We start from the raw sequence: 22,550 nt of genomic DNA, 5'->3' as shown, positions 1-22,550 counted from the left end.
ACAATGACTCAGATTAAATGCATCCATTTCTCATTTATATATTTAACTTGTGAATATGTTTGCAATAACTTGCATGAAGATTAGGGCTGTAATTAACGATTATTTTCATTACCGATGAGAAAAGATCAGAATTTTGACTTTTTTTCCCTCAAAATATGACCCAAACCAAATAATTTACCAAAATAAACAGTAAATAATAATCAATTAATTGTTGCAGCTCTACTCAAGATAAGATCAGCTGATGCACAAGTTAAAATATGCACTTAATGACCAGAAAAACTCAAGTAAGAATTAATCATAAAAAAGATTTTTCAGTGCACTTTTGGGGAGAAATGATGAGAAATGCAGCACCGTGACTATGAGTTTTCATAGGGGGGTGTACAAGGTGTCAGAGATATTCAGTTGAGGGGAAAAGATTTAAACCCCATTTTATTCATATTGAAAATCCCATAGGAATATTATATAAAATGTCTAAAAGCTCAATAATGTCGATACTGGATGAAGGAAAAGCAGCAGATTATCATTCTTTCAATCTTTCAATTCATTCAATCTGCATTTTAAAGAGTCCAGACAATGGGCTTCATTCACAAACTGCGTACGCACAAATTTGTGCTTTAACTGTGCGTACGAACATTTTACGCAAAAATCTGGGATTTATCGATATTTTAATTAATTGCTTCTGCATGTATATTATTTTTTAACTACTTTATTTTTCTGCTCTTGTGAGCCCACTGATACATTATATGGTTTCTTAACTGAACTGCATGATACTGCAGATTATGTTTTAGTACCGTGTTACTATAAATTATATTGTATAAACTTTAGGGTGAATTTTTATTCAAGACTGCAGTATATTCAAGCTGGAAACAGAAGCTGCTGTATCAAACAGAAGCCTTCCTTCACTGCGGCCTGAGAAATCTAGGTCAAAGATCATCATTCCTCTCAGCTTATGGGCCACTGAAGAAATGTCTGAAACAAAGGTTGAACTGAGAGCAGACAGCAAGTGTGAAGAAAGTGTGCAGAGGGGAAAAAAAAAAACCACACACCATCAGGACGAGCAGTTATCAAAGATCTCCTTCATTGTTTTAATAGTAGACATTGTGCCACAAAAATGTCATGTCCGCAGCCACAAATCACGTGCCGAGATTAACTAATTCCAGCTATTTATCATGTCATTCGCTTCACTTGCTTCTCTACACAATTTGCAAATCACTTCTTACATTTATGTATAAATATATACAGTTTATAGATTATTCTCGAGCTGGGATGGTGATTTCATTTCTCCTGTTGTGGTTGTGCTGTTGGTTGAGAAACATTAGCAGAGAAATACACACGGCTGACGTCACGTCTCCCAATGTAGCACATGCTTATTGTATCATGAACACCAGCAGAGCACACACAGAGCCGAATATAGATATATACAGGAATGTTAACTGCTATCATACAAAGTGGATTCTTTAAGAAGTCACGACTGCGGGCACATGAGGGGAAATATGCCAACAACACAAGAGCACCGAAGGCATAAATGTCATGTAAAATCTCCTGCCAACAAAGGCACTGGCACATCGTTTTTTTTTTTTTTTTAAAGGGGCGACTCTGTGAAGTTGGAGCGGGTGACGTTACCGGAGCGTTTCCTGGGTGTAGTTTGAGCCACTCGCTTCATGACTGCGGCTGATCACGTGCGGCCGAGGGAGCATGTGATCAGTTCTAACATGCATGATGCTGGGTTAAGCATGTGCTTCATTTGAAGTGCTTACTAATTCGTGTATCGGAGGAGATTCGGGCCAAAGTCGTGCTGTTATCCACAGCTAAATAAAGACAACTTTGTGTTTTGTTTTTTGTTTTTTTTCAGTTTTAGAAAAGTGACTCATTTAACAAACTCAAATAAGAGCAGGGCAAACAATAAGAAAACAAAAAAAAGAAGAAAAGCTGTATACATGTGTTCTCTTTCATTGGTTAACTTTGCACACTGTTAAAAATTGTTTACATTTTGTTTTTCCAGTATGAGTGTGTTTTGGTAAAGTAAGAAAAAAAAAAAGAAGAACCGCCCAGTGTGTTCTGTGGGGATGGATGGGCTTACCGTCCTATTGCTGACTTTGAAAGGGTGTGGTGGGAATCTGGTGTTGTAGCTGCACACACAAGTACAAACCGGTCCACTCAAAGTCTTCCTGTCTTTCTTTCCCTCCTTCCCTCCCTCCCTCCCTCCCCCTCTCTCTCTCTCTCTCTGGTTTTCTTTCCCTGTGGAGCATGGTAACATTGAGACTGGTCGTGGGCTCGGGGGGGCGGGGGTGGATTCAGGTCGTGGCTGTTTTTGGGGTCTCAGCAGCAGCCTCCAGACGAGGTGTTGACTGGCTTGCTCTGGATCTTGACGTTGGACTTCTCCGAGGCGCCGGCTGTGGCCCCGGGGCCCATTCTCTTCTTGATCTCGGCCGCCATGGTCATGAAGGCTTGCTCCACGTTGGTGGCGCTCTTGGCGCTGGTCTCCAAGAACGGGATCCCCAAGTTGTCGGCAAATTCCTGGTGAATGAAAGGGAGTGCAGGGAGGAGTGAAATAAATTCCCCGAAGGACATGTGATGAGAAAACTCCAGCACTGCTGCCATTTTGTGAACTGCCGTTTTTAAGGTCAAGAATTTACTTTCAGACTAATTCCAGAGTTAAATATTCTGACCAAGGCCTGGGCGATAGAGCTGAAAAATCAGAATAATGAAGTTTCATATCAGCCAGTATTGATAATTATTGATCATGTAGGTTGTGACTGACTACATATTGTATACTCCAAGGGGTGGAAGCAGCTAAGGTGATAAAATGAGTAAAATCACAACATTTTTCACCAAACACCTTGACTCTCCATTTTCCCTATTAGGAATCTGTCAGCCAACACATATGTGGAGACTTGCATCCTTTTCATATAAAGCCATCACTGAATGGAATAAACTCCCTGACAATCTAAAACATATCAAAAGTTGAAACGTTAAAAACTTGATTTTAGGTACATATGCTACTAACGTCATCACTTTATAATGTAGTTATTGTGTATTTCATATGGTATTTTGTCAGCCTTGGTAGCTTGGACACTAAAATGTAGTGATTGTGTATTTCATGCTGTAGTTGCACTGTGCACTCACTGTTTTTATTATGTAAGACATCTGCAATGGTAACCTGGTCACTTTATAAGGTAGTTGTTGTGCATTTTATGTTGTATTTTGTCCTGTGAACTGTTTACCTACTGTTTTTATTACGTAAGACACCTGCATTTACTGTATTCTGCATTTGTACACTTTTATATTTTATTTACTGCATCTGCTGTATAGGACTACAGATGAAAATCAGTGTCTCTAGTCTATAAACTAAAACTAAACTAAGGTAAAATACAGTGAGTGTAAATGGATGCCGAGAGTTGTAGTTGAATTATTGACAGTCATGCTGCCACCAGCGTGCAGAGTTACTGTCAAACAAAACATATGTGTTTTGGTGACAGTTTGTAGAGAAACAGGCCTATTTCTGCAACCTCAAATGGCGGCTGACCTCATTATTTTATTTGCAAGTGATGATTTCTCTCACATTTGGTGAGTCTCAGGTGCTAACTTTAGACCGTGGTTATAAAACATCTGGGTTGTTGCAGAGTAGGCAGATGGGGCCTTGTTCAGTACCTTAAGGCTGGAGATATACTTGCTGTTTAACCATGCGTTTGCGTTGCATTAATTTCTGAGGACGTTCACAACCATCGCTCCAAATGGACGCAGGAGACACGAGGCAGCCATGAAGTGTATGGGTGCGTATGTGAACACGTAGTTAAAAGCAAAGTATATTTCCAGCCTAACACCTGTTGAACGTTCTAATTTCTTGTCATTTACAGATGTTAATTGAAATGGTTCAGTAGGTCGTGGTTCAGGTGCCACCTTTACCTCATTTTGTACCTGGTAAACAAGAGTGAAGGGTGATGATTTGTACTTGACTGAATGAGCTTTTGAAGGGAATTCAGTCATTATCTACTCTCCTGCATGTTTTGTCCACAAAACACTGCTGGAGTATCACAGGAAAACAGTGTTGCAGAATCTCCCAAATCCAAGTTTTCCTGTGAAAATCCAGCAGTGTTTTGTGGACTAAAAAAACTAAACCCCACCTTCAATCTGCATGAGCGTGAGAAGATAATGACCGAATTTTCATTTTTGGGTGAACTATCCCTTTAAAGTGGATGAAAGTTGAGTTTTCCTGCTCACAGAGCCGTACAGCAGTGCCTCCATGTACCAGGATGCATTTAGGGCAGACATGTGACTTACTTTGTAGACCAAAACTTAGTGACAAAAATACTCATCTAAGCATGAAGAGCGACAGATTTGTTTACTCTGTCACTGACTACATTTACCATCAACACAGAATAGACATCCACATGACAACTGCAGCATTCTCCCTTTAAAAAGTCATTACTTGCCAATATAACCAACATACGGTTCTTCATAATCCCAATTTCTCCAGCGTTCACCTGTTTGTCTAAGCAGAGTGGTATGTTTCAAGTTGAAGTTGAAGACAGACTGCTGGCAACAAATGTAGCTCAGTCAGCTAACACTTATTTTATTATCCTATTAGCTTCAGAAGTTTGAACAAACTTTCAAGCAGCTGCAGGAGCGGCAGATACAAAAGTGAGAAAACTAAATCTGATATTCTTCTAATACAGACGTCACAGTGTTACCACGATGTCCACTTACCTTAGCTGTGGTGTAATCCACAACCTTCTTCGTTGTGAGGTCACACTTGTTGCCTACTAGCAGTTTGTTGACGTTCTCGCTGGCGTAGCGGTCGATCTCCTGTAGCCACTGTTTGACGTTATTGAAGGACTCCTGAGGACAGGAAGCCAAAAGACAAGAGACGTTAAGTTAATTCTGATACTGACGTCTGCTTAAAGAAAATGTTTCAATCTGTCAGAAAATTATCCCAATGTCATCCAGTTTGAAACAAAAAACTAAAGAAGAATTTAAATTTTTATTTCAAAAGTATTTTATTTACTACTTTTGTATGTAGTATAGCGATGATGCTGCTGAAATAAAACCCAGGAAGACTGTCAGACATGTGATATGCACTGTTTTTTTGGAAATATGACTTGATATATTGTCTCTAGAAATGTAAGATTCAACTTTTCCCCGTGGTCTAGCAAAGCAGACAGAAAACACAGGAAATCACCACTTTGAGTTGCTTTACTTGTAGAATTGCCATATAACTCACAATAGTTATTCAGCTCTGCTCGTGAGATTTTTGTCTCTCCTCAAACTCAGTCAGGTGCCTCTGACTGAGGTGGTGAAATTAGTTTGTAGTATTGCCATTATCACATCATCATTGTTATTATTATTATCATGAAGAAACATATAATGCTATATGGTGAATGATACGATATGGAACATCCCTAATTTTCACACAAAATCAGGTCATTGTGCAAGACTCTTGAGCGGAACAGTTCAAGAACCAGAGTTGATCTGGTGGAAAATACCTTCTGTGACTGGATGATGACTGGGTAAATTTTTTTTTTTTTTTAAGGGCCTTGGGGAAACCAAGTGCTAACAAGAGAGAACCCAACGTTAAAACACACTGACCTGATCTGTGACATCATAAACTACTATAATGCCGTGAGCTCCTCTGTAGTAACTGGATGTGATGGTGCGGAACCGTTCCTGACCAGCTGTGTCCCACTGAGAAGACAAAACAGAGCTTGTCAGTCCAAACGGACACAAATGTAATCCAAAGTTTATCACCACTTATCCATGTACAGCCCTATAACACCACGTTCTCCTTACAATCTGAAGCTTTATGGTCTTTCCGTCCAGCTCGATGGTCCTGATCTTGAAGTCCACGCCGATGGTACTAATGTAGCTCTCTGTGTACGTGTCATCCTAGCATAAAACACACACACACACACACACACACACACACACACACACACACACACACAGGTGGGTCTGGGTGGTAGATATGATTCCTGCAGGGTTATCAACCATCACAGTGCTGACAGAGAAAAAAAAATCATAAAAACCTGTTATGTAATAATGACTGAAAAACAGACACTTACTGCAAACCGGAGAAGGAGACAAGACTTTCCAACACCAGAGTCACCGATCAGGAGCAGTTTGAATAAATAGTCACTGTGAGGATAAAGGAGCAAAAATATCATTAACACTAAATTATTATTACAACACCTGCAAGGCACTAAATCACATAAGGGACTATATTATGCTTGTGCAATTTTTTCTTTGATCAGTCAATCTGTTGACAGTCTTTCATAAATAACATTTTACACAGATTAATTATCGGTAGATTGATGGTTTTGAGTACTTTGTATTGTTATAAGTAAGTCTATGTACAAAGTGTACCACTGCTTAGCAATGTAAATTATGTGAAAACTTAAGTATCATATCCACATAAAAAGGTGATTATTTTGAGCTGTTATAAGAAAATGGCGAAAAATGCCCATCATATTTTCCCAAAGCTCTGAGTTGATGTCTTCAAATGTCTTTTCTGGTCTGAGCAATAAAGTACTTATCAATTGTAACCCTGCACTGGAACATACAGTGCAGTAATTTAAATGTGAACATTTGGTCGATCAATCAATTAGTCAATCAACAGAACATTTCTCACCAAACAACTCTGACAACAAGATAAATCCTTTAGGAAATTTATTGAGCAAATATGCAAAACATTCTCAGGTTCAGTTTCTGAAATATAAGGATTTTCAGCCTTTTTCTCTATTAAATGTTATTATGATGTGATATAATATGAATAGGTTTGTTTTTATCTACGTTTTATATTACTGCTAATGAAGTATCTTTGAGTTTTAGACTGTTGAAGGGTCAAAACAAGCCATATGAGGACATCACCTTGGGCTCTGGGAAATTATGATTTTTCACTACTCTTAAGACAGAGTACACAACTTATCATTTTACTATAACAATTAGGACTGTGAGATATGGCTTATAAATAATATGTCAACACTTTTAGGCTATACTACGATACATGACATATATCTGTCAATATACACATTTTCTCTACTACAACAAATTGTCAAACAGTGATGGTCTGATAAATTATGATGCATCAGGGCCGGGCGATATGGATAAAATCCAAAAATCACCAATTAAATCAAAAATCATGATTTAATATTCCACAGCAGCGATCAAAATAAATCTGACATCACTACTACAACAAAATCATATATCAGCTCTGACTCTTCAAATGTTTATGTACATTTTTTAGTAAAGTTCATTAAAAAAAAATTCAAATTAAATGCCTTGACATATTCTGAATTACTGGAACAATAAAAATATATTATCTGCTGAAAATGTATCTGCCCTAATATTTATTGTGCATAAAACTGTTGTCAGTTTCAGTTTCTCAAATCCTAGGATTTGCAGCTTTTTTTCTGGTTTGTATGATTGTAAATTGAGTATATTTGGGTGTTGGACTGTTGATCAGTTATCTTGGGTTTTGGGAAATTATGAAACACAATTGACTTTTATTACCAGTTAGATTAACACAAACAAGTAATGTCTTGCGTTATATTGGTGCATGACAATAAACATAGTACAACAAATATCAGTAAAGAAAGAAAGTACTGCAAGTCACGAGTCATAAAGAGAAAAAAATCGGCATTTTCACTACTCTAATGCACACTATTGACCCCTTAATCAGAACAATCAGTGAATTGATACACAGTAGAAATATCGGTTTGCTGCAGCCCTGTAGTTAAGTAATACAGAGTGATTTTATTACCTAACTAACTCCACATCAGGAGCAAATTTAGTAACTTCCTGTTTGCGGTGGATAAATTACAGTTGTACCGACCTCAGATCAGTTAGGACGTTTTAACTAGCTTTACTGACATGACTGTGTCCTGAATCATCGAACTGTCATCGTCTATCAATCTGATCAACTATCTCAATAACAAAATCCTCAGCAGTGTCAGCTAACTAACGCTACGTAGCTGTCCGGTTAGCCTGTTAGCTCCTGACGCTGCTTCCATTTAAGTTACTATAAGTGAGCTAACAAACACTGTAGACGAAACACAAATAACTGGTCTATTTACTCGATGTTATATTGACCGGAAAATGTTGACAAACACGAGTTTAGAGATAAACATCAGCGCTGTCATTTGATAGTGCGTACAGCCCACCACAGCCCTCAGCTAGCTAACTTAGCACAGAAGACAAAGCAGCTGACGTTCATTTTGTACACAGTCCACCGGTTAGTCCGTTAGCATGGCTAGCTAACGTTAGCTTAGCTTCCCCGGCTAAGCTGACAGCTCAACCGGACCTGTCATAATGTTACGACATCAAAATTCACACTTACTATTCAGGATTCATCGTTGACTACAGGTTATAAACTGTTGTTAGTGTGAATGCAGCTGGATTTGGTCGCAGATTAACCGTAAATTCGGCCTCGTACTGAAGGAAAGACACCGTTTTTTTCTCAAGAAGTGGCTAAACTGGTTGTCGCAGCCAGAACAGCATAATCGAATCAAATATGGCTGTCAGCAATACCTACCCGGAAATACCACAGCATATGGATCATGGGTAGTGTAGTCTTATGGCGTTGGGCGTTTACACAGCACGGGGGTACAGTACAAACAAGCGGAGCAGACCGTGACCAATATGCAGGGGTTGGGAGACGATTTGTACACTTTTATTTTTATACTTTAATGAGTGTTTTTTCAAGTCTCTAATTTTACTCATTCTTAAGTATGCTAAAAATAATGAAAAGAAACATATTATATAATAGAATGAAAAACAGAATTGCGTTGTGAATACAATTTAAATGAGAATCCAAAGCTTTCATTCTGCATTTTGTAGCAAATAAGGTTATCTGATCACAGTCATCTATGTGTGTCCGGTAAATTAAACTAATGCTCTAAAATAATCTGTTGAATCCGTTCATCGTTTAATATCGTATATTCTATATTTGTTTCTATTTTATAGTTCATCTTGTTCATGGTGTTCCAATATTTCATCTTTTCTTTTGTTTATATTTTTACTATTTTTAATGTTTCCTCTTGTTCAACTTTTATTTTTGTTGGCTTTTTGTTGTTGGCTTTTTGCTATGTTGAAACATCTAATTTTTGGTTCTGTTCTGTTGCAAATTGATATTCTCTATTTAGCTATGGAGATATAGGGAAGGATAGGTTGGTGGAGGATATTTATAATATGAAAATGTCCAAAGAAATTTCCTGTAACATTCATGTTAAATCAAAATGTTGGACTCAAATATATATATATATATATGTATATAACTTCTGACAACATTACATGAAACACAAAGACCTACACATTAAACACATATAGGTGAATGCTGCATAATGTGGTGCTCGCTCATTAAAATTAACTGATAGAGCGATTAAATTTTACTTGATCGGCCAAATTCTTGATGACAATTAATCAATCATCAATTAATTTGTATAATCTTTATTAGACATAAATAATTAATGTGCACACAAAACAACTCGCATTGAAGACATTTTAAATTTGTTTTTATTTCTTTCTATAAAGGTATAAAGTAGAATTAATGTGAGAAACTGATTTGTATACTAATCAGACAAGAAAATATTGTATGCATAGATTTGAAACCTCAACCTCTTGTTTCTGTGAAAATTCGTCCTGATGTTTTTGAATTCTTACAGACATGTTAAAGCTCTATGAAACTTATATTGAATAAAATATGTGAACCCCTATAATCTTAGGATCTACACTTTCACATACAATGGGAATATTCTGAATGTCCATTATTTATACATATGTCAGCTAATTTCCAGACATGATAGTGGATACCACAGGGTTGTAGAGGTTTTAAATAATCAGCATGGAAAAAACATATTTGATAATAACAAAAGGCAATAACCAAATCAACTAGAATCAGAAGGAAAAAAAAAGACAAAATACACTGAGCATTATCAATAACTGTGTTCTCTTACTTAAAGAACCACTGTGAAGGATGTAGTGGCATCTGGTGGTGAAAAAGCAGACTGCAAACACCTCGCCTCACCCTCCCTTTCCAAAAGACAGTCCATGATGGCTGTTATATTCTTGGAAAACAGCATATCTAGAACAAGTGTTTGATTTGTCCATTCTGGGCTGCCATGGTAACCTCTAGGGAAGAGGATGTGAGGGCTCATTATAAGGTAATGAAAACACAACAACTCTTATTTTATACATGAATGAAAACATACTTTGAACATTTCCATTTCTGCCAATAAAGCCTTGTAAAGTGTACACACTGGGCATTTAACAGTGATCGCTTCAACACAAAATGAAGTAATTTGTTTAAGTATTGCGATTGACAGGTGTGATGATCAGAGGGGTGGAGTTTTTACCGCTGTCATTAGGACAAGGACCAAAGTACAGGTAAAGTTTGCCAGTGAAGGAGCAGTCGGTAAAGCGATACATAACAGCTGCAGCATCTACATCATAAAAGGAGACCAGGCCTTCCTCATAATCCACAAACACCCCCACCTTCTGAGGAATCCACTTCAGACAGAGATAGACATCAGGGCTGACAAATGCTTTGTAATGATTTCCATTTCTTAAGCATATAGTCCAGTAACCATCCTCAGGACTCGGTTGGATGTTTTCTTTCCTGTTGATCGACTCTCTGACCACTCCTAAAGTCCATTTAGTTTTTCCCTTAACTTGAACCTCGTAGTAAAATTTTCCTGAAGAGAAACTCTGCTTTCCCAGGACACAGAGAGAATTAGAAAATCTCTCTGGGTTGTCTTGCAGATTCTTCTTCACATCACCATGACTGACTTGTTTCCTGTCATCAGACAGGGTGAGATTGGGATGTGCTGTATCAGGGTCAAGAGTCACAAGCACTGCATACTGCTGGACCCCCGTCAGCTCTGCTTTAACTAGCTTCTTCATCTCTTCACCGAAGGTCTCCTCCACCTGAGACATGGCTCTCACCACAGTCCCCTGATATGACCATGGATGCACGCTGACCTCTGGCCAGTCCTTTGTGGGTGAAGCAGCTATCAGGGATGGGAAGCGCTGGAGAAACTGGAGGTGATCATCAGAGAGTGAGAGCTGCTCCATCGCAGCATTTCTCATCTTCAGGTCAGAGATTTCCTGCTCCAACTCTTTGATAAAGTCTTCAGCCTGTTTCTCTGCTAATCTCTGCTTCTCTGAAATCGTCTCAATGAGCTCATTCAGGCCTCTCTCAACACACTGCATCAGATTTGTGAAGACCTGAACACCAATTTCTATCTCTCTCTCCACGTTTTCCTTGCTGAAGTTGGCTGAGTGTTTGATCTTCTTAATCTTCAGTCGTCTCATCTGGATCATCTGTTGAATTTCAGTCTCTGTCTTCATCAGCTCTACTGTCTTTTCTTCATATTCTTCTTTCAGAGGAACAACATCATGTGTCTTGTGGTCTAAAACAGGGCAGAGCATGCAGACACATGTCTGGTCAGTCTTACAAAACAGCTCCAGAGGTTTATCGTGCTTTGTACACATCCTGCCCTCCAGGTTCTCCACAGGGTCGATCAGCTGATGTCTTTTCAGGCCTGACACTGTCAGATGAGGCTCCAGGTGAGTCTCACAGTAGGAGACCAGACACACCAGACAGGACTTCAGGGCCTTCAGTTTGGTTCCAGTGCAGACGTCACAGGGAACTTCTCCTGGCTTGGCCTCTGAGCTGCAGGTGCTGTCTTCCTGTTGAGCTTTCTTTCTGAACTGAGCAACCATCTCAGAGATGAAAGTGTTGATGTGCAGCTCAGGTCTTGTGTTAAAACACTCTTTACACATCGGACACTTCCATGGGACATTCACATTCCAGTGTTCAGTGATGCAGTTTTTGCAGAAATTGTGTCCACATGATGTTGTGACTGGGTCAGTGAACAGATCCAGACAGATGGAGCACAGAAACTGATCTTCAGACAGCAGACAACTGGCTGCAGCCATATCTACACAATGAGAACACAAGTCAAAGTGTGAAAAAATCAAATATAACTATAACTTTGTTTTTTGTTTGAGGAGATGGTGGAGGAGACCTTTTAGCTTTAACTGATTTTACAGAAGATGAACAGACATCAGTAGGAAACAACCAGCCGTCTCCTCAAAGCAGCTAACCTGAATGAAATGTTGAAGAAGGAACAAAGACTGAGACAAGTAAACCACTAAAAGAGGTGGGACTACGTTTCTGTTGAGAAATTCAACAAATCTTGTGACACTTTTCCAAAGTCAGTATAGGAAAGTCCAGTTTGAAATCCTAATGCCTAAAAATGACAAGCTGTCATTTGTTGTTTAACATAAAGGTATATATAATCTGCATCATTTTCCTAAAAAACCTTGCATAGACTCATATTACATCATCACTTTCAGTCATCACTTATGACCCAATAAATGTGTGATAGTGGCTGTATTTGCGGAGACTCTGCCTTCAGCCTGTATTTCCTTATTTTTTCTTATTAATTTGCTGTACTGTTGGTATTTTACGTCCAACTGAGTATTTTTAATGTAGTCCTGAGTACATTTGAAAACTTTGGTTTTGATTTGGTACCGATCTTGGATTTTAGGAATGGATATTTAAATGTTATTATGCGTTCATGACAGCAGGAGGAGCACCTTTAAATATAAAGTCCCCTTTCAACTGTAGTTACACTCACTTCACAACTCTAATGGTAGAACAGAGAGATGAGACACTGTGACTGTGCTGGCATTGAAAAACAAAAACTTCAACAAGATAACAAACCCACATCCTGAGATATTATCACCGTAACTGTATTACTGTTGACTTTGGTGTTACTGCTGGTTGTTGAAAAGGGGAAAGGCTATGAACAAGTGTCTCCCATCTACTTGAAAGAACATAAAGTAAGTTTAATGTAAAATGAACATTATCAGATGTACTCACCAGTGTTTGTCAGAGACACAGATATGTTGTGGAGCGAGGTCTGTTGAATCAGAGAGAAGCAGAGACGCTCGTCTTGACACAAGCTCTAGTCCTTCTGAGTTACTTTCACTTTCACAGAGGAGTTTTAGTTCAACCTCTCCTCTCATGACTGTGACGTTTATAGCGGTCAGTAAACTCTCACAGACACATTTTCCTGTCGGGCTGCATATTAATCCTGCCTCCCTCTGACATTTGATTGGCGTATCTTGTTGTGGGGTGTACATATCTTGAGAACAGGGGCAGCCTGGGAGCCCAATTTCAGGATAAACAAGAGCCTTTTCCTTCCCTTTTCATTGTTACTCCTCCTCTCACTATCACTATGTTGCTGCTGTTTTGTTTCCTCCCTCAGGTTTGGTTTTTAGTGACATATTTTTGACCCAAGATTAATTTTATTTTTGGGGGACCAAACCCCAGAGGTGTGTCATCCTGCAGCCTCTGTCCATTAATTTCTACGGCATACATCCCATAGGATGTCATTTGGCCATATTTGCTAAACTGAAACATCACACTGGTTATTGTGAGTCATATCTGCTGGACCTGTCTTGTGTAATCAAAATGAAGCAACAATTACTTTATCTCCAACTCAGTAATTACAGCACCAATCGGTTTAATGCTGCCAAAATAATTTCATCTTGGTGCTCATTAGTGAAATCATACAGTACTTCAAGCTTTGTGGTATTTTGACATCATGTTGATTAAGTAGGTTGATTGCCAATGACTCCAAAAACTTACATATATGACCAGTGGAGAGTACCAGAGACAGGCGTACCACACCAGAGTACGTTTTGTAAGTCACATGACCGCATGTTAAACACACATTACATTATGAAACTGACCCCGTTTGGTTTAGACACCAAAACTACTCGGTTAGGTTCAGGAAAAGATTGCTGTTTGGGTTAAATTCAGTATATCATGTTATGTAAATCATGACATACATAACAATATGTAACTTAAAACTTTAAATAAGTCATCTCTGACTTATCTTAAGTTTGTCACTCGGGAGACAAACCTCAGTGTCCTGGGTAGACGTCCTGTGTTTGTTTGACCCATCTCCATCTCACTTCCTCCATACATGGACGTTCTCACTCTTTATACCGCTCCTGTCCTAATTACAATGGGCACTGGAGCTCAACTAACAATAAACCTAAATATGGGTCATAATAAATTGTTTGCACAGATGACTTAAATGGTAGGACTATGTATCGACGCTCAGTACCTTTAAGGTATCAACTGAAAATTCAGCACCAAGTAGTATCAAGTATCAGTCAAATAACACCTGCATTCAATCCTTTTTGTACCCAGATCTAGAAAAAGAAATAGTATGTGCAACCAAAAGATCCAAAAGAATGGCTTTATTACATGCCTGTGTTGTCTGATAAAAATAAATGCATTAAATGTGGAAGGAATGATTTCAGGTAAAACTCAGCTGGACTGGGATTGGTATCCCTTAAAGGATACTGGTATCATAATATTTTAAACAAAACCAAGCCCTACTATGCAGCCATTTTTCTGATGAGGACAGGCTGTTTTGAATATGTTCTGTCATTATTTTTCTGCTTCAGGGATTCTCAGAAATAGTTTGTGTTGTATGTTTGTTAATGGGATGTTAAGTAAAACTGTGAATTCAGCGTAAAAAGCTGTGTTTTTGAAGGACATAGTTTGAGTTTTCTGAAGAGTGGTTGTGAACATCCATAGTCAGTGTTTTAAGCAAAGTCCTGCTGTGGACAGGGTCAGCAGAAGACCCTAAAAGACAGGACAGGGAGACACCTAAAAAAAGATATGATCAGTTTAAGTCTACACTAAATTTAGAATATTTTCATCGCTTCACCTTGCTGTCAGACTCCTTTGGTGAAATCAAAACCAATGATTTTTCTTTTCAATTCTGTTACTTAATGACCACCTTTGGATATAAAAAATAATATAATTATAATATAATTTATATAACAAATGAATTCAGTCTTCAAGTCCTTTTTGGGCAAGTCTCAAGCCTTGAGCCTTGATACAGAATTTAGTGCTTCAAGTCCTTAACAACAACTGAGTAATGGATTACTTGATAGTGCAATAAAATCATGGAAATAATAAAATTTAATATTATTAATTGTAATATATGAACAGAGACATGTCTGTAGAGAACAAAAATCCCAAATTTTAGTGCTATTACATATTAATGACTTCTCAAAAACAACACATAACAAGTGCAGCTCAATTTAACAATAAAAAAAATCAAATACTGAAAACACATAGTAAGAATTTATCTACATCTCCCATGAAATAAAACGTCTCTTCACATTAAAGCTGCAGCTTCAACCATAAAAAAATAACCACAGAGTTTTCTGTCCACCTTCATTTTAACAAAGATAAAATAATGATTATATTCTTAGCATTCAAAAACAAACTTTATATTTTGCCAACCAGTACAGCAGTAGATTCTGATTCAGCTTGAAAAATCCAGCATCATGTTTCATACAGGCTAATAAAATAAACATGGTGCAACAAAAAAGGAGCATGAAGCTACAAAGAACAGAAGCTAGTTCACACTAACTGGCTGATCAGCTATATAGAATATTAATTTATGAACAGAATTATTTTTCTGTCAAAAATCACAGTTTAAAGTGTTTGACCTTTCTCACTGTTGACATTTTGACTTTGACAGGTGTAACTGGTGTAGCTGCATTCCTGGGACAGGTTCCAACTCGCTCACTGTTATGGTTAACTGGGACATTTATAAGAAATAAAAACCATCACTGATCATAAACCAATGCTTTTCTTTGTAAGAGAAGTGAAAGTGTCTCCTGAAATGAAGGGAATGATTAATTCAAAATTGCCAAAGATCCAAAGTGTGCTAATAGCTTGAAAAAAACTCTAAAATGCTCTCTCTACTTGTGCTGCTGGTTCGGCTGAGAATCTTCCTCTTTTGGCTTGGGAAGGGGAAGTCTTTAAACACAGAAGACTCCAAGTAAAGTCACAAGACATTTAAGGGAATTTTGTCAAGTTGAGTATGAAGTCATCAAACTCATGACTCAGTCTTGACAAAAGTCCACACCCATGTCTGTTATCTTGCACAGTACTGAATCTTTTTGCAGAAAGTGAAATGATTAGTCTACTTAGTGTCACTGATAAGTAGAGGTGCAGAGTTTTTACCATCATCATTGAGGCCAGGATTAAAATATGGGAAGAGTTTCTCAGTGAAGGAGCAGCCAGTAAAGGAGTAGATATGATCTGCAGCATCTACGTCATAAAAGGAGACCAGACCCTCCTCATAATCCACAAACACCCCCACCTTCTCAGGCTGAGACTTCAGAGAGAGACAGACTGAAGGGTCATCAAGAGCCTCATATTCATTTACGTTTCTCAACCATATACTCCAGTAACCCTCCTCAGGACTCAGCGTGATTAGTCTCTTCCTGTCGATGGACTCTCTGACCACTCCTAAATCCCATTCAGTCTTTCCTTTAACCTGAACCTCATAGTAAAATTTCCCTGAGGAGAAACTCTGCTCCCCTAAGACACAGAGACTGGCCGAAAATCTGCCTGGGATGTCTGGAAGATTGTTTCTCACATCACTGTGATTCACCTGTTTGTCATCCTCAGACAGGATGAGCTCAGGATGTGCTGAATCAGGATCAAGGGTCACATCCACTGCATACTGCTGGACCCTCTGCAGCTCTGCTTTAACCAGCCTCTTTATCTTGTCACTCAGTGTCTCCTCCAGCTGAGACACAGTTCTCACCACTGTCCCCTGATATGACAGTGGATGGACCCTGATTTCTGTCCAGTTCTTGGTGGGTGGAGCAGCGTTCAAGAACTCAACACTCTGGAGAAAATGGAGGTGGTCTTCAGAGAGTGAGAGCTGCTCCATCTCCGTCCTTCTCTCCATCAGCTCAGAGAGTTCCTGCTCCAGCTCTTCAATGAAAGTTTCAGCTTGTTTTTCGGTTGTTTTCTGCCTCTCCACAATCGTGTCGATGAAGTCGTTCAGGCCTCTGTCAACAGACTCCATCAGAGAAGCAAAGACCCGAACACCTTCTGCTATCTCTCTGTCTGCTGCTTCCTGACTGAATTTGACTGAGCGTTTGATCTCTTGAATCTTCAATTGTCTCTCCTGGATCATCTGCTGAGTTTCAGCCTCTGTCTTCCCCAGCTCTGCCTTCTTTTCTTCATGTACTTCCTTTAGAGGAACAAAGCTGTGTGTCTTATGGTCTGAATAGGTGCAGAGCATGCAGACACATGTCTGGTCAGTCTTACAGAACAGCTCCAGAGGTTTATCGTGCTTCACACATATCCTGTCTTCCAGGTTCTCCACAGGGTCGATCAGCTGATGTCTTTTCAGACTCGGCACTGTCAGATGAGGCTCCAGGTGAGTCTCACAGTAGGAGACCAGACACACCAGGCAGGACTTCAGGGCTTTCAGTTTGGTTCCACTGCAGACGTCACAGGGAACTTCTCCTGGTTTGGCAACTTGTTGATCTGAGCTGCTGCTGCTGGATTTCTGTTGAACTGACTGTCTGAACTGAGCAACCATCTCAGAGATAAAAGTGTTGACCCGCAGCTCAGGTTTCACTTGGAAAACCTTTTTACACATGGGACACTGGCATTGGTCAGCGGTATTCCAGTGTTCAGTGATGCAGGTTTTGCAGAAGTTGTGTCCACATGTTGTGGTGACTGGATCAGTGAACAGATCCAGACAGACGGAGCACAGAAACTGATCTTGAGACAGCAGACTGCTGGCAGAGGCCATCTCTACACAGAAAGAACAAAAGTCAAAAAGTTAAAAAAACAAGGTTTTCATTGCAGGATTGGTGCTTATTTATTATAATGTTTTTGAATACAGCCCACAAAGTTGGCATGTTTTTGAAAACATGGGACATAAAATGATCATTATCAAACACTTTAATTATTGTATTAATTAGGGCAGTAAAATGAACAGTAATTATTGAGCAGCAAGTTCTGTAAAACTGAGCAATGGTCTACCAATTTTTATTATTTCTGAGATAAAAGTCAAGCAGGCCATAAACTAAAGTGGTTATTTGTTTGGATTAAGAGCAAGGTGTCACCCCAGATAGACGTCTTACAGAAAATCACATGACTCTGGCTAAAAAGCTCATTACACAATGAGCCATAAGCCCTGTAATAACCTCCCTTTTATGATTGTATGTGTTGATATCTGGCCTATATTTACCTCTCAGGTCTGCACAGTGAATCGGTATGTGAATAGTAGGTGATTAGTAGTGAATGAGGATTACTGAACAATATGGATATATGTGCAATAATTTAATTCTGTTGTTTTTTTTGTGTGAAACCTGGTCACCATTCACTTCCATTGTTTGAGAGATTCTGCAGCACTGTTTTCATGTGAAGCTCCAGCAGAGTTTTGTGGACTAAAAGACTAAACCTGACCTTCAATCAACATGAGGGTGAGACAATGACTGAATTTTCATTTTTAGGGGAACTAACCCTTTAAATGTGTGTGATGGTGAGATCTGCGAGTTAAAAAAAATTACCCTATTTGCCTGCAGTGCCTTAATTTATGTATAAAAATGTATAAAATTTTACGATACACATCTTTAAAGGTTGTTTTGCTAAAAATTATTATTTTTTCATACTTTGAGTCAGAAATCTCCACCCCAGTAACATTTACATCCACCAGACTTTACTGTTTTATTCCTATTTTTATTGTGAAAGTTTTTATAGGGAGGTTTGATCTTATATAATTCAGAGCCTGATTTATATCACATTTTATTCATAGTATTTTCTGATTTATGAAATGATAAAAAGCAACATCCAACATTCAGTCTGTAAAAGCTGTTGACTCTAATATGTCAACAAAATGAAAACAATAATTTTAAACCTTTTTTTTAAACTTAATCTAAACTTTAGTTTTGTTGTCCTGGAAATGTATGCAAATTAGCACATATTTAATTAGATAATGGATCATTTGCCTACTATAACTTACAATTGATAAACGTATACCCTATTCACCTGTAGGTTCTTGCAGTAAATGGAGAGAACAGGAAGATCAAGAACCTTGTACAACACTGAGGTTAATCTGAAGAACATAAACTGGTGGGTTGCTACTGAGCTACGTAATTTTTCACCAGGTAATATTTGTTTGTCTCCCTGTATGTGACTGTACCACAAAGATCCTCAATAATTAAAAAGACAGCCTGGTATTCTGGCTTTGTTTCCCTGTAACAACACCTCTGCACCCTAATTATTTAATGTCATTAAAATTTATCACACTTTAACTGATTTACAAAACCTTTAAAAATCCAAATCAGTCACCCCATTTATTCTCAGACTTCTTGTTTTGTTCCCTGACAGTTACATTATTTCACCTGGGACTATAGTTCATAAGTTAATGTGGGCTGTTAAATATTAAAGTGTTTTTCAGCATAACAAGTTTTAATATGTAACTTTCTGAGTAGAGAAAAGAGAGCTGGAGCTGGATTGTTGCTGAAACAGTGAATATTTTAAGTTGTACTCACCAGTGTTTGGCAGAGTCTCTGCTGTGCTGCTGAGAAAGTCTTTCTGAACTTTATTTATTCTTTAAACAGAGCCTCCTGTCTGACTCGCAGCTCTGCTGTTGTCGCTCTCACAAACATTCAGTTTCATTTTAGGATGTGACGTCGAAGCTCCACTGTTGCTCCGCCTGCTTTATCACTTTATGGGTTATAGTTTATTAGGTTTTCTATCCTGCTTCTGCTTTGCACACAATTCTAATAACGTGCTGTCTGTCTGTCTGTCTGTCTGTCTCTTGTGACTTGTTATTTGTTTATTTATTTATTTATTCATTCATTTATTTATTTATTTTTTACAGCAGCCAATGGAAGAACAAGAGCTTAAGTTACTTCATCACCATCATCTGGTCAGATTTATTCCAGCTACCACTTTGTGTTTGAGCAAAACCACTTCTTGGTGTCTTTGGTTGTGACTCATGAATGAACCATGTGGCAAAAACACAGAAACAGGAAATGAGCCGTTTCTCAACACGACCTGCTCTCATGATCATTAAATTACACAATTTGTGATTTAAATGTAATTTTGAGAGTAGAGTAGAGAGTGAATAAGAGTAGCCTAACTACTAGATTTCATGCTACATGTTACAAAAACTAACATTTAGATGTGTTATTAATTTGATTAAATAATCCCAACATTGTCACGAGATGTTTTCAGAGCTGCTGAGCTCACATGTCAACAGATCCGTCACCTTGACAACTGAACGATGATATCCTACCATGCACACTGCAACACAGCTGACAATTCATTATCAAAATGCTTCACTGGCAGGAAATTTCAACATTTTTTGTCTTTAAATCAAATTACAATCAATCAAATGTGCACAACAAAGTAAGGAACAGCAGAACAAACTTATAAACTTAACAACCAACATAAAACACGTAGAGCTGCAACAACTAATCGACCATTAAATTAATCTGCATCTATTTTGATAATCTATAATCATTTACAGTCATTTTTTAATTAAAAGAAGAACTTCTTTAAATCAAAATTCTCAGATTTCAGATTCTTAAATGTGAACATTTTCTGACTTTTTCACTCCTATATGAAGGTAAAATTTTATATATTTAAGTTGAGGACAAAACAAGACGTTTGAGGACGTCGTCTTGAGCTTCGATCGACATTTTTCACCATTTTCTGACATTTTATGGACCAAACACCTAATTGATTTGTGGAGAAAATGGTCAACAGATTAATCAATAATGAAAATAATCATTACAGGACTTTCAATTGACAAGACTGTTACAGGATTTATCAATCAATTAACCGATTTGAGCCATATTTTAATATAAAAAAAAATCTCTGATTTCAGCTTTTTAAATTTGAATATTTTCTGGTTTCTTTGACAATAAACTGAGCATCTTTGAGTTGTGGACAAAACAAGACATGTGAGGACGTCATCTTAGCATTGACACTTTATGGACCAAACAGCTAATTGATTAATTGAGCATACATATAACAATCGATCGATTAATCAATGAGGAAAATAATCGTTAGTTGCAGCCCTAAAAACACAATATTAGGCTAAACAATTTCACCATATTTTATATTTAGGTAATCCAAAAGTAATGCAAAGAATCACGTTACATTACTTAAATACTGTCATACTTGGATTACATTACTGACTACATTTTTTAAACAGGTAATCAGTAACTGTAAATTCACCCTCCCAACCCTGAGCTTAAGTTTGGATTATCTTGTCAAATGTATTTCCATGATTAAGATTTTGTTATCATGCTTGAGTCATTACATATTTTGTCAGTATTTTGTGCAACATCATCAATATTCTTACTCAGGCATGATGATATTTCAACTGTGTAATATTAATATTTCTTATGTGTAGTGGTGTTAATTCAACACTTTTTCTGTTTATATCATATAGTTCATATCTTTATATTACCTCTTGTTTATATTGCTTGTTTACTTATTCATCATTTATTACTTTTTTATTGATGCTTCATTCTATTTTTCCATCCACTTTGCTGCTGTAACTCTGAAAATTTGTGACTAATAAAGTATCATCTTATCTTAACTTATTACAGACTTCTCTGTCTTTGCAAAGATTCCCTCCCTTGTGTTCATGTTATAGTTTAGTGTTCTTCTGCAGGTTGCTTCCCCATGAGACGTCTTCCAAACTGATGAACAAACAAACTCTGCATGTAAATATTCTAGAAGTGAGAGCTGACGCAGCTCAGGAAGCTCTACAATCGACACCTCAGACTTCAGTGCAGCAGGTTTGACAAAAGGAATGTAAACATGGAAAAAAGTTGTTAACTTTTGTTATTTTGTGTTTAATGATTATTTTTGATGTGTAAAGGCAAGTCTGTAGGAGCTAATTGTTTAATGTTAGTATTTAGTGGCTGTTTTACAAATAAATAAGTAGCATTGTTTGATTATTTGCTTTATGGATTTTGATGGTGTTTTCCTTTGGTATTTGTTTAGTCGAATTATTAATCATTATTATTTATCTTGTGTAGCTTATTTATTTATTTTTTCATTTATTTTGGATAATTAGTATTTTTGTTTGCAGTTTGGGTAATGCTATGGGCAGATATAGGACCACCATGCACCTGGCTGGGCACGCAGAAGAGGCGTGCAGGAAACATGAGTCACTTGTTCTTTTTGGTTACTTGTTTTTGGCTAAATAAACCATAGGAAATGATTGGACAATGGACACCACATCCCTGTGGTGCTGCAGTGGCTCTTTAAGTTTGATTTCATGTGAAAAAGTTTTGCTGAGAAGCTCCATTCAAGAGTAAGTTTAAAGAAATCGGTAAATAACAGACAGAATAATAATAATAAGAAGAAGAAGATAAATATAAGTAATTGTACAAAATAAAGTAAAATGTGTATTTACAAATTACACATAATATTAAAGTAAAAATACTCCATTGTATAAGGTTTTAACTTAGATTTGGATATTTGTACCTCTTGTAATTCAAACACTTCAAACCATAAAACATCTTTAATGATCAAAATATTCTGATTCTATCATAGGAAAATATAAAGTTTTGTCTCCATCTGGAGGACAAGAAAAGAAAGTTTGGTAATAATTTAATTATTTTGGCAAAACATTTAACATACATCTGTAATTACTTAAAAACTGTTCCTATATTTG

At 37.6% G+C, this 22,550-nt stretch overlaps 3 protein-coding genes across 3 annotated transcripts; all 3 read right to left on the bottom strand.

Moving 5' to 3' along the window:
- Positions 1-1,060: 1,060 nt before the first annotated feature.
- On the bottom strand, positions 1,061-8,516 carry rab1aa (RAB1A, member RAS oncogene family a). The gene is made up of 6 exons (XM_084714637.1): positions 8,333-8,516; positions 6,060-6,132; positions 5,788-5,883; positions 5,587-5,682; positions 4,708-4,839; positions 1,061-2,517 (listed from the first exon to the last, which is right to left on the bottom strand). Exons 1-6 carry the CDS (start codon positions 8,344-8,346, stop codon positions 2,320-2,322), a joined length of 609 nt encoding a protein of 202 aa, XP_084570763.1. The 5' UTR covers positions 8,347-8,516; the 3' UTR covers positions 1,061-2,319.
- A 984-nt stretch (positions 8,517-9,500) lies between these two features.
- Positions 9,501-13,333, bottom strand: LOC146329382 (E3 ubiquitin-protein ligase TRIM21-like). Its single transcript, XM_084714625.1, has 2 exons — positions 12,881-13,333; positions 9,501-11,933 (listed from the first exon to the last, which is right to left on the bottom strand). The coding sequence occupies exon 2, from the start codon at positions 11,929-11,931 to the stop codon at positions 10,297-10,299; it is 1,635 nt and encodes a 544-aa protein (XP_084570751.1). The 5' UTR covers positions 11,932-11,933; positions 12,881-13,333; the 3' UTR covers positions 9,501-10,296.
- A 1,775-nt stretch (positions 13,334-15,108) lies between these two features.
- On the bottom strand, positions 15,109-17,654 carry LOC146329381 (E3 ubiquitin-protein ligase TRIM39-like). The gene has a single exon (XM_084714626.1). It carries the CDS (start codon positions 17,652-17,654, stop codon positions 16,020-16,022), a length of 1,635 nt encoding a protein of 544 aa, XP_084570752.1. The 3' UTR covers positions 15,109-16,019.
- Positions 17,655-22,550: the final 4,896 nt, after the last annotated feature.

Source organism: Lutjanus erythropterus, chromosome 3 (assembly GCF_056507025.1).
Source record: "Lutjanus erythropterus isolate fLutEry1 chromosome 3, fLutEry1.hap2, whole genome shotgun sequence".
Taxonomy (NCBI): Eukaryota; Metazoa; Chordata; class Actinopteri; order Lutjaniformes; family Lutjanidae; genus Lutjanus; species Lutjanus erythropterus.
This window is presented reverse-complemented; position numbering and strand designations above follow the sequence as displayed.